The sequence below is a fragment of the Rhinichthys klamathensis genome, unplaced genomic scaffold, assembly GCF_029890125.1.
Source record: "Rhinichthys klamathensis goyatoka isolate OS25496 unplaced genomic scaffold, OSU_Roscu_1.1 h1tg000176l_1, whole genome shotgun sequence".
Lineage (NCBI taxonomy): Eukaryota > Metazoa > Chordata > Actinopteri > Cypriniformes > Leuciscidae > Rhinichthys > Rhinichthys klamathensis.
Window position 1 is genome coordinate 474678 of NW_026606705.1, and position 13259 is coordinate 487936.

General features: G+C 36.7%; 1 protein-coding gene and 1 long non-coding RNA gene across 2 annotated transcripts; both read right to left on the reverse strand.

Annotated features, from left to right (window-relative positions):
- Nucleotides 1-1225: 1225 nt before the first annotated feature.
- LOC130092565 (uncharacterized) lies at nt 1226-8627 on the reverse strand. The gene is made up of 6 exons (XM_056260468.1): nt 8572-8627; nt 5940-5989; nt 5359-5649; nt 4837-5082; nt 1615-1668; nt 1226-1498 (listed from the first exon to the last, which is right to left on the reverse strand). The coding sequence occupies exons 1-6, from the start codon at nt 8625-8627 to the stop codon at nt 1347-1349; spliced, it is 849 nt and encodes a 282-aa protein (XP_056116443.1). The 3' UTR covers nt 1226-1346.
- A 3019-nt stretch (nt 8628-11646) lies between these two features.
- LOC130092389 (uncharacterized) lies at nt 11647-12633 on the reverse strand. Its single transcript, XR_008807913.1, has 3 exons — nt 12398-12633; nt 12007-12300; nt 11647-11770 (listed from the first exon to the last, which is right to left on the reverse strand). It is a non-coding gene; the product is annotated as an uncharacterized LOC130092389 (long non-coding RNA).
- Nucleotides 12634-13259: the final 626 nt, after the last annotated feature.

Below are 13259 nucleotides of genomic sequence, written 5' to 3' on the forward strand. Positions count from 1 at the left end.
AAAACCAACAAAATATTACAGTCAAAATATTATCAAAAGTGGTTTACAACACGTTAAAAAAAAAGGACGTAGTTAATTTTTTCAAAAAACATCTTAACATCCCCTATAGTGGTAGTTAAAGGCAACAGCGGCAAGGGAAAAAAAACTCTAGAGATGATTAATATTGGAAAAAAAGCTTGGCAGGAACTAAACTTTGGACACACTCTTCCTCATCTTTACACTTATTTAGAGACAATTATTCAAAGAAAACATAAGTATTTTCTTCAAGATATTCACTGTTAGGCACATATCTCAATATTTTCTGGGATTTTGTTGATAACGATAATATGAGGATATTTTGTCGTAGAGTTTTTGTGCTGGTCTGTCTTGACTGGATTAGGCCTGACTGACTCACAAAGCTTTTATTCTTCATATATCAAGCTGATATTTTCTCCCTTAAATTGATTTCCAGGGGTGTTTCTTTTCTTTACATGGACATTTTTCTAACCTAGATGCATGCATCATCTTTTATGACAAATTCTTTCATTTAATCAATAATTTCAGTTAGAATAATAAGACACAATCGGATGAAATCAGTATCAACAAAACCCATCTTTGGCACAGAAGCTGCATCTGAATTGGCATTTAGATGTATTTACATTGTGTGTTTAATGCTGTTAAATCATTCAAAATATTAATTCATCAATGAAACGTCACTGTGCTTCGGCCACAACGGTTCTGCTGTGGAATTAGTTGGAACTTTCATTTGTGAAATAGAGCAAAAAACAGATGTGCTTAAAGGGGCAGTCGAATGCAAAATTCATTTTGCATTTAAATGTGTCTTTGCAGTGTGTGGACACAATACAATGAAAAAAATCCATTCACTCCTTTTTTTTATCCTCAAAAAGCCTTAACACTCTCAATAATCAAGCCGTTTGGATTTTCTGAGCACTGTGATGTCATAATGCTCATGCGCCGCCCATATGGTGTTGTTTTACACAACCATTGAGGAATTTTAACCAAAGTATGTTACAAACAAACTTTACATGAAGACCCTAAAGAATCACACCAACTTGTGGAAAATAGGCATCCGATGCCACCTGTAACTACTATATAATATGATATAAATATAAGACTCATACAGGGGTATTTTGATCTCATATCTTGAATTCCAGGGTCATTCTGACTGTATTTTACTAGTCTGCATCACACAGTGAAAGTGTGCACTGATGATATGATGATATGTATCTCACACCTGCGGTATGGTGTATGTTGACAGAATCCTCGGTAAAACTGTTGACTCTGAAGGTGAATTATAAATCGCTGGATGTTCAATCCTGCGCCGCACGGGCCCTCAGGAGAGATTATTAAAGGCCTGGTTCCTCTGCATTCTGATCCGGCGGCTGCGAGTAAAGATCATTCAGACACTGGGGTTTCTTGATGACAAAAAAGACAATCACACCCAGCAGAACCAGCAGAATCAGAGGCAGTCCAACACGCAAGAACCAATACACTGCAGCTGGAAGGAGAAAGGTGGGAAGAGAACTTTTAAAATGCTTAATGCTTTTAAAATGCTTTTTTAATCTCACTGCTTAAAGATTTTCTAAAGCTCTCAACGCCTCCTGATTTACTTACGAGGTTCAGTGCCATCCTTGCGTTCTCCTGGTGATCCTGAGTCTGTTCTAGATTCTGTAGAGGAGATTGAAAGGTTAAGACCCCGATATACTTCAAGCGAAATCGAAGAACGAACTGATGTGACGTTATTTCGAACAAAATCAGGCCGAGTTCGAAACAGCTTGAAAGTGAACTTTCCGGAAAATTTCACTTCGGCTGGTAAACACCATTGGAGCGTGGTGATTACGTTATAGGTACAGTCAAACCAAAATGAATTCAGACTCCTTTATCATTTCTCACATTATCACATTTATTCGCTATAGCTTAGAAAATGATAATAAAATATGATAACTCAGGGTTAAACTGTGTCAGAACAAATTCATCTTGATAATGTCAGATAACTTTGAGAAAAACATGATCAGCCCAAAGTGTCTGAATAATTTTTGGTCCCAAATGTTTATAAATGTCACTGGTAGTCACTGTATGAAGAATATTTGGGTATATTATGTCACAGTTTACTTTATTTTGCTCTCCTCACTTACATAAATGAACTATAGTGTCCTGCACACTAAAAATGCCTGAATCATTTTTTGGTTTGACTGTAGGTGTGTGCGGAGGCTCCGCCTTCTTTCACGTGAAAATCTTTTCTGGTTCATTTGGCCTGTTCAGTGAGACGATTTCACACTGCGACTGAAATCATGAACACACTGGAGAGCTGCTTTATAGTAAAAAATGAAGTTGTACTTTTAATGAAATGAGACAGACACAGTTTGCATGTTTAATATGGTAACGCTGCTTGAATTTAAGCAATCTATTCTTGTGTGATATATAAATAAATGTGGCACGACATTACTGTAGTGCCGTAGAGCTCGTGCAAACATAACCACTGATCAGATGCTTTACTTATGCTTTAGTTCACCCAAAATTGAAAAGTTTGTCAGTAATTACTCTCCCTCATGTTGTTCCAACCCTGTAAGACTTTCGTTCATCTTCAGAACACACATTTTTTTATTAAATCTGAGAGCTGTCTCACTCCTTCATAGGCTTCTATGGGATCAATTCTTGCTTGCAGCTTCATTATTCATAGGTGTGGTTTGGGCGTAACGTGAAATAAACCAATCAGAGCGTCATCTCACATTCCCTTTAAGAGCAGGCGCGCTTGTTCTAAAGCGGATTCCTATTATAACGGTGGATTGGCCAGGCGCGCGCCAGGAGCGGTTCACAGCCGAGGAGAGCAACGTTCTCGTCAGGGCCGTAAAACACAGAGAAGTGACATTGGGGATGTAGAAACCCACCCAAATTAACTTCTGTTAAACAGGCGTATGATAATTTGGGTAAATGTGTAAGCTACATGTATGCTTTTATAATAAATTGCCTATCTATCTATCTATCTATCTATCTATCTATCTATCTATCTATCTATCTATCTATCTATCTATCTATCTATCTATCTATCTATCTATCGTAATAATGTATGATTTGCAAAAATGAAAACTGCTGCTTAGATGAGAGAATCAACGTGTATGCGCGTTGTGCACACGCTACATTGATTATGGCCAAGCATGCGCCGTTAAAATAGCATAATGAACAACGCGCAACTGACTTTAGACTATTTTTTTCTGGTCAGTGGCGCAATTGTTTTATAGAACAGCAAAATAGCATGAGGGAAAGTTTGCGCCGGAACACGCCTCCTCTTTGCGCTGAACCGCCCCGGGGAGCGCAAGTGTATTTCTTAGTTAACCGACGTGCGTCTGTGGAGGGAAAAGTCCGCTTTGCGTGGGTGCAAAATAGGAATGATACATGCGTCAGTGTACAAAGTCATTTGCGCCGAGTGCAAGATAGGGCCCATAGTGTCAGCCATCTTTTTCTGGAAGCTAAGCTAGCAGGCTCTTGTTCTGTGGAGAAAGCTGAGTAGTAGGGGTTACCATCTTTTTCCCGGACATGTCCGGCCGTCGAGATCGTACAAAATGTCCGGGATTCAGCTTTTGCTTTCTGCAGTCGCCATTCATTGTTTACATGCACACCTTTTGTTTTAATCTAACTGAATTCATTCCGATTGGTGAATCTGAATGTAGTGTTTACATGAATGCTAAACAAGTGATCGGTTGATGTGCATTTTAACATTGCTAAGAAAATTCCCGCTCCTCCGTGAGAGATACGAGACCGGTGCGTCTCACAGGTGTTGCTCATCAGTAATCACGCCACCGGCCTCGTCCTGCTCACCACAGTAAACATGATGAATGGCGACTGTAGAACGCAAAAGTCGAATCCCGGACATTTTGGGCGATCTCGAAATCCCCGGCAGACTCATCACGGAGACTCACTAGTAGCCTAGACTTGTTGTTTAACTACTGCGCTTGTTACCGGTAGGCGTGGCCTCCTAGGGCAGCGAAGCAAGTGCATTCTGGGAGTTGTTGTCTTTCATCCACATAAGCCAAAAATACATTTTCTGGCTTTTCTCAGTCTAGAAAGCTCCAAATTCAAAAATAATTTCACATTTCTTCTACATAAATGACCCATTTTAAATACACATTCATCTTTCCAGAGGTGAAGTATCCCTTTAAGTTTATCAAGCGACGAGAATACTTTTTCTGTGCAAAGAAAACAAAAATAACTATTAATCTTCTTTGTGGGCCTCGAGTGAGTTGACGTAGTGTAACAGCGCAGCGCTTCTGTGTTGTACGTCAGAACGAAGGCTCACTATTGGCCAGCATCACACACACATGACCAGCGTCGGCCAATAGTGAGCCTACGTTCTGACGTACAACACAGAAGCGCTGCGCTGTTACATTACGTCACCTTACTATGGAGGAGTGATCCAGCTCTCAGATTTAATAAAAAATATCTTAATTTGTGTTCTGAAGATGAACGAAGGTCTTACGGGTCTGGAACAACATGAGGGAGAGTAATTACTGACAGAATATTCATTTTTGGGTGAACTATCCCTTTAAAGATACTTGCTGTTTTCTCAGTTTCGTTGTGTGTTTATTTTGTTATTGAAAGGAAAGCGTGCAGCACATATTTATATATTCATATAAACGCTGCTCTCAGCAGATGTTCGATAGCAGTTTATCGCTCCTCGCGCATTTCAAACTTCGTTTGACCCCTAATTGAATAATGAAAAAGAACTTCTTCATGAGTATATCAGGACCTTTAGTCATATAATTTACCATTTGCTGTTCAAATCATGATGAATAAACGTCAGCTGTAAAATAAGGTCAAATATCTCTGCTCTTCTCTCACCTGTGACTGTGACTGTGATCAAGGTTTCTCCTTCTGAATCCAGAACTCTGTATGTTCCAGTGTCATTGGCTGTTAACTCATTAATGGTCAGATTTCCATCACGATCATTCAGTCGATCACTGCTGACCCCGTGACCTCTCCTCCACACCTCTGTCCAGCCGGAGCGAGAGTTTCTCTCCACTTTATCAGCGTTGATCAACAGAACATCCAACTTTACTTTCTCGCCTTTCTTCACAGAAATATCATCTGAGGACAAACAGAAAGACACTTTATCCTCAATCATTGTTATAATGGTGTCAATCAGGCAAGGCCATAAACACATATTTATGATTAAGGGGAACAAATGTAATCTACGGTATTCCAATATTCCAATGCAAGACATTGGAAAACCCCATATTGGAGACGACTAATCTGAATAAGCGGTGCGTGTCACATTCAGTGTCTCTGATGATTACAGGAATTCATGGAATACCAACACAATCACTGAAGGAAAGTTGATGGTTTGATCAGTTTTGACTTTACCATGAATTTGAAGATGGTATTCCCTGATCTGTGGCTCTGGAGTGTTATTGTAATGGACTCTCAGAATGTATTTCCCAGCGTCACTGAAGATCAGATCCTTGATGACGACGTCACATCCTTCTTTAAATAGTCGTCCACTACAGTTTTTCTTCTCACAGACAGGGATGTTTTTTGACTGACTGTTTAAAATAACATCAATAATGTCTCTGGCGTCAATATTACATGACAGAGTGGCGTTTTTTCCTTTTTGTCCCGTCACATGTATAAGGATATTTCCTGCAATGGTGGTTTCTGCAAATACAGACAATATAAATTATTAATCTCACTTCCTTCAGAGTTAGCTTGTTCAGCTATTTAGACTATTATTTCTTATTGGCCTTTGCAAGCAAACAGACGATTGAACTGGAATGAAATGGATTAAGTCTGGATGTGGTATGATAATGTAATATGCTGGGGGATTTCCACCATCAACCAAAGTCTCTTGGCTGAATGATACGACAGAGAAACAATCGACTACAACAACTCTACCCGGAACTAAAGATCAAAAAAAAATTTAATTTATAAACAAATATGATACTGACCTCTATATTTGATAAAGCAAAACAGCAGAAGCAGATTCAACCATCTAAACCTGATGAGAAAACAGAAGAGCTGCTTTATGTCACATATTCAGGCTAATAAATCACAAAGACATTTATACAGGGATAAAACGCTTTCCTGAGCGGTAAAATATTACTAAACATTCACTTTCATTTTTTCTGAATATTTAACATGCACATCTTACATGATAAAAATGACTAACCTAATAACATCAAACTATAATATGAATCTTTACTTTAATGATTCCTGTGTAATACTGAAAATAATCAGTCAAACTCAATACACAAGCAACACGCTTTAGAAATGCAGTGATGATCTAATTATATTAATAACCCCACTAGGCTAATAACAACCATAATCATAATCACAATGATGGATATGTTCGTCGTAAACCTGCTGACTCATTTCCGCATCAATAAATAGCGCGATTAGACAACTAAGTTAGCTTAGGCTATTAACAAAAAGACATTTTATAACATGAAATTTATATTTTATATTTTAAAACATGAAAACTTACATGATCTGTTTGAGTCTTTTGATCAGGCGTCAAAACGTCATAAATTATTGCAAGATTAGCGAGCGGTGACAAGGAGAGAAAAATGAATGAAAACAAATCTGATAGTATCGCTCACACGCGAGCTGTTTCTTGGGTCGCGTGTCTTACAGTGTGTGAAAACCGTGAAAACACATACCAGCAGAAAAGGCATTCCTTCATTTAGTGACGTCGCGGATTACACTGGGATCCCTTGGGAGGAACATGCCCAAATAAGACAAAGAACAGTTTCGGTTTCAGTTTAGCCTTAAATTAATTCGTGTTGGCTTGACGTTATATTAAGCTTATACTAGGCCTACTTATATTTTTCTGAATAGCCTACTGTTAAATTTAAAACATTTGTTGTGGAGTGAGGGGAACAAAAATAGCCTAGGCTATAGCTATGTTTTTTGTCAACATTTCACTTTATTCAGCCTTTTTCTGGATGTAATGCTAAAATTAGACTTATCTCTCAAAAACGCAAATTTATATGGCATATGTGCTGCAAACATTTTTAAATATCCTGAAAAGTTTGCTTGAAAAGTTGCAGTGTCTGTTTTTCATCATGTCAGCTATCCAAATGTTTCAAAAATAGTTATTTCTACATATCCACAGAGCTTCTCTCACCTGTGATTGTGATCAAGATTTCTGCATCATAGTCATATTGACTTCTAAACTATTGTTATCTTTATGTTTTACAGGTATTACAGAGTTGGGTGTCATCAGCATAACAGAGGTACCGTACGACACACCAAATCTACTCATAATTGATCCCAAGGGTAGCATGTATAATGAGAATAGTAGGGATGCCAAAATTGATCCCTGCCGAGAATAAAGGAGCGCAGCGAACAGATAAACTTCTATTAGGCCTAGATTAGTGTGACTGGAACCATTTGAGAACCGTACCTGTGATGCCAATCAAACTCTTCAGTCGAGATTTATATCATGTGATCTACAAAGTGAGAAGTCAAGCTCAAGTCTAATAGCACTAAAGCCATGGTGTCTTCATCGCCTGTAGTCATTAACCCTCTGGGGTCCTTCATTTCAGAGTCACACTCAGGACCTTCGGGTCCAAATGGGCCGGAAGGGTGGGATTAATATTTATAAAAAAAAAATCATCATTTTTTTTTTTTACTTGTTTTTTATAATATTTTTTCTTTTCTTTTTTGGTGTTTTGAGATAATTTCAAATATAAAACTGATTTATAATTAATATTAATGCAATAATTATGACCCATTTTTTCCCCCATTGAATATAATAGAAAATGTTTTATTTTTTTTTTTATTTTTTTTTAAAGCTGTATTTCATTTTAGAGTCAAGCCTAGGCCTCATGAAAGCAATTTTTGAAATGAGATGGATGCCATCTGGTGGACAAACTGAGCATTTTAAAAATTCAAAACCCATATGTAATCTAAATTTATTAGTGTGTATGTGTATAAAAGTGTGTTTGTGTGTGTGTGTGTGTGTGTGTGTGTGTGTGGATGTGTCTGTTTTGCACTCTTGATGTTTTATAGATTCACCCCTTCACTGCTGTGTGCTTTTTTTCTGGATCGTGGCTGATTTGTAGATTGTACACACAAAAAAACTCTGTATTTTCACATTTTTGCCAATTTCCCATTCATTTCCTATGCGGGTCCATTTGGACCCGAAGGTCCTGAGTGTGACTATTTTTTTTACAACCACTTAGACTATTCAAATCCTGTCCCCAATTTTTTTGGGTGTTCATATACCAAGTACCAACAAAGTCACCAAATTTCGGACCATTCCGATAAAGCTATGATTTTTAAATAAAAAAATATTTTAATGCTTCGGGTCCATTTGGGCCGAAGGACCCCAGAGGGTTAAAATATAATTATATTTTAACTTTTTAAAGAGCAGACTCCGTGCTGTGAAGGGTTCAGCCAGACTGAAAAATGTCAGAGACAGATTGAGTGTGCAAGCAATTCAGCAACTGTAAAAAGACAGATTTTTAGATAGAAGTGGCAGGTTGGGAGGACCCAAATACAGTTTATAATCAGTAGTCTATAATAAGTAGTATAATCCAAACTCATAGTCCATACCAGAGGGTCTGTCTCGATTACCAGTGAGAGCGCCCATCATTACCAGCAGAGGGCACTCCACTCCAGACTATTGTCATTCCCTAATGAAACTACATTTTGAACCCATCAGAGAGTTATGGGAAATGTAGTTTCATTAGGGAATGATAATAGTCGGGTTGGAGTGCCCTCTGCTGGTAATGATGGGCACTCTCACTGGTAATCGAGACCGGGTCAAACAACACGTTATCAACACACATAATCCACTGAGGCAGACAGCAACGAGAAATCCAAGACTCAGGCAGAGATAATCACAGAAACATAGAGACTGCTCGGGAATGCAGACACAGTAACATGCAAACAAATACAAACAAGACTTCATACTCAATACAGGGCAAAATCCATTTAAATAAACAGGGAAAAGATATGATTAACAAGACAAACTAATATTGAGCATTGTGTGTGGAGACAGTGAGGGACGAGGCTCTGCTGGAACATAAGGGCACCGCAGCTGACAGATGTGACATTACGTCATTTGGACTGTCATAATTATTTTTGAGTCATAATTTCGACTTTTCAAATCATAATTCCAACTTTGTATCGCATACTTTTGAAGTCATCATATTTATACATGATTTGTGATTATTATGGTTAAAAAAACAGCAATAGTAGTTGCCAAAAATTCACCATGCAAAAATACGATGACAATGTTACTGGATTGCATAATGACGCCTGTATGTTTTACAGCTTACCACCATATATTTCATTAAAGTGATATTATGCAAATACACCAATCTAGAACTGTACAAGACACCAACATAATACAGGTGGTAAATTAGAGAGTGAGATGGTAAATCTCTGTAAGTGCTGAGTACCACATGTTCAGAACGACTGAATTATTTTAAACCAGATCCTGGATCATTTCAGATCACAGTTAGCTGCACATTTCAGCTCATGCTGCTTTAATCTGTTGCGGAAAGTTATGAAACTTCCTTTTTATTTTTTAAGTAAATGCAACAGGAGTAAACTCTCGAAACATCCTCTGTTTCACCATATTAGAATATATAAAAAACACAAAAATGCATATATATACAAAAAAATGCATACCAACAAAAGTATTACTTACAAATGTTGTTTAATTTGTATAGTTATATACAAATACATACAGTTGTCAAAAAATCTCTACAATGATTATCATTTTAAGGCTGGAATACACTGACATTTGACCCGATTCACAGTCTGAACGAGTGGACGGTAAAAAATCTAACTTGCAAAATTCTTCTAACAAATGTAAAGTAGCTTGAACAAAGTCAGTTTATTATGTTGTGTGAACTAAATAAGAATACTCTAAACATGTTGCTAACAAAAGTTTTGTTGACATCACTGAACTTTAACCTTAAGTTGACCTTAATTAAGTCTAAATGTTGTCCCAACTTTCCAATGGAGTTATGTGAACAAACAATTTTAAGTTTAACAATTTTGTGGCATTTCCCAGCATGCATTTTGGCATGAAAAATCTTTATTTTTGCTTTGCATTTACTGGCTTAATTAGTAATTAAAGCTGCCGCTGCTGTTGTTATGACTGTGGTAATGTTCATTTAGTTTGCTTTAAAAATCAGACATGGAGATGAAAGAATTGATGCTGATTGCTAAATGCTAAATAATCTGTAGTTGCCATGACAATAACTTTTTAGTTCATAAGACTACCTGTTATTTATTAGATGAACAGAAGTATTTAAGTTGACAGCAGATTAGTTGAGTTAACTTAAAAAGTTGAATGTGATAGTTTGCCTTATTTGTTTTTAAGTTAGGTAAAAAAAAAAAAAAGACACAATGTAAAAGTCCGAGCCAGACTGCAGATTTGAGCCGAGAGATCTCACAGAAAATCTCATAGTGTATGATTGGCACGGAACAAGTTTGTTGTTCTTGGAATAATGTACAAAGTCTAGTGTGTGATGTCCAATTTTTTAACCATTTCCAAAAGGCAGAAAGTGTATGATTCATATAAAATATGTGAAGACGTTGTGTAGTGATTCCAACCTTCCTCAATCAATCACATATATTTCTAGAGCTTTTGACAGATTGTTTCAAAGCAGTCAGATCAATAAATCTGTAGAATATTAAGCAGCTTCACAGTGATAAACAGGAAAATAAAGATTAAATAGAAATGTAATTAAAAATATAACTTAAATAAGAAAGAATTGTTATATATATATATATATATATATATATATATATATATATATATATATATATATATATATATATATAACAATTCTTTCTTATTTAAGTTATATTTTTAATATATATATATATTAAATAATTAATATTATTTAAACAAATATTTTCTACAATCTTTATAAATGCTTTCCTTTTCTTTTTTTTCTTCTCTTTTTTTTTTTACTATAAATACTTTCCTAACTCTTTAGAAACAATAGTTAATATTCAACAAAAACTAGTTCAAGAAATAGGATTGGTCACCCTTCAGTTACTATAGTCCAGATCTTTAACTAGGCCACTTGAAACTAATCAAATCTTGGAGTATATAGTATATATAGGAGAAATATGTAGACAGAACCCTCTGAAGATATGTTTAGTGCTCAAGGAAAATTACAAGTAACCTCATCAGAACCTTCCAGCAATCCTCAACACAATTTGAAGAACCATAATCACTATATATGCAATAAATATTGTAATCACAAAAATCCCATTCACTTTCTCTGGCCAACTCAAAGGTTCTCGATCAGGATGGGCGGAAGCTGAGAAGAGAGGATAGATTTTACATTTTAAACTCTTTTTTTTTTTTTTTTAAACAGCCTCTTATTTTACTGTTCTTCTGTTACCTGTGTGTTCTCCTGTGGAGCCAGATTCTGTAGATATGAAAAGATTAGTCATACAGTTTAACTACGGTTTGAAAGAGAAAAACCCAAGCTCATGATGTATTAAACATAATATTTCTGCTCCTCCACTGATCTTCTCTCACCTGTGACTGTGACTGTGATCAAGGCTTCATTATTAGAGTCCAGAGCTCTGTATGTTCCAGTGTCAGTGACTGTAAAGTCATGAATGATCAGAGTCTGGTCACTGACGGTCAGTCGTTCACTGCTGACCCCGTGACCTCTGACCCCGTGACCTCTCCTCCACACCTCTGTCCAGCCGGAGCGAGAGTTTCTCTCCACTTTATCAGCGTTGATCAACACAACATCCAACTTCAGATCCTCTCCTTTCTTCACTGAGATCTCATCTGAGGACACACACACATTCAGCATTATAATAATGGTGTCAATCAATCAATGCCATAAGCACAATTTAGTACCAAGAGGACAAAATGTAATCATTTTAAAAATAAGCCACTGAAAAGCATATCAATCTGGATATTTGATGGGATGAGTGACATTTACTATCTTTGCTGGTTTGCAATGTTATTTATGAGGAAATCCAGAAAGCACAAGCTGATGGTTTGATCAGTTTTGACTTTACCATGAATATGAAGTTGGTATTCCAGGGTTTCTCGCTCCACTTCTGTCTGATCATCATTGTAGACTCTCAGAAAGTATTTCCCAGCGTCACTGAATCTCAGATCCTTGATGATGATGTCACATGATCCTTCTTTAAACACTCTGCTGTTTTCACTCTCGCATTCTTCTCTCTCACAGACAAGGATGTTTTTTGACCGAGTGCTTAAAGCTATAGCAGAAATCTCTCTGGCCTCAGATTCACATGTCAGTGTGACGTCGCCTCCTTTCCCCCCCGTCACAGGTACAGGAGTGGTTCCTGCAAATATAGACAGAATAAAATTAATTCTACCTAGAATTCCTATAACATTAAAAATAAAGAATTGTTAAAATTTACAAGCAAAAATGATACTGACCACAATGACTGATAAAGCAAAACAGCGACAACAGAAGTTTCAAAAACCTGTTGAGAAACCAGAAGAGCTGGTTTAGCCCATGTGACACAGACACACATCACAGACACACTCATACAGCGATAAAACACTTTCATGAGCGGTAAAATAATACTAAACATTCATTTTCAATTAGTCTAAATATTTAACATAGATCTTACATGATAAAAATGTCCAAAATGAAACATCAAACTTTAATTTGAATCGTGACAGTCTCACTAATAATAATCACACTAATAAAAGCCATCATAATCATAATCATCATAATCAAAATTATGGACCCATTGACCCAGCTTAAAACTTACATGGTAAAAATGCGGCATGAGTCTAGTTTTCAGGCATCAAAACTTTGTGAACATGTTTAGCGAATCGAGTCAAAGCGAAACCAAAAGCATCACACAGCTGAGCTCCAGCTTCCAGACACAAGCAAAGGTGTGCACCTCCTTCTCAGGAAGAGTGTTATCATTATTCATGAGGAGTCGTCTATTGGTCACTAGTTTCCTTTACTGATTATTCTTTCAAAGCAGGTTAAGCAGTCGGGCTCGGAAGATTTACATAATAAGTTGCTAGTGTGACTGCTCTTTTGTAAAAAGAGCAGTCAATCTTAAAGGAGCACTTCACCCATTTCAACATTAATCTTTATTGAAAGTGTGGGTCATATCGAAATGTAAAAGAAATTTTGAATTTGGTGCCCTCTTGACCAAGAAAAGACAGAAAATAACTTTAGGACGCATTTGTATGTAAGACAAACTCCCACAATGCAGTTATATATATATAACATTATGGGAATAAAAAATCTATAACAAAAACAATCAAAATTCTGCAT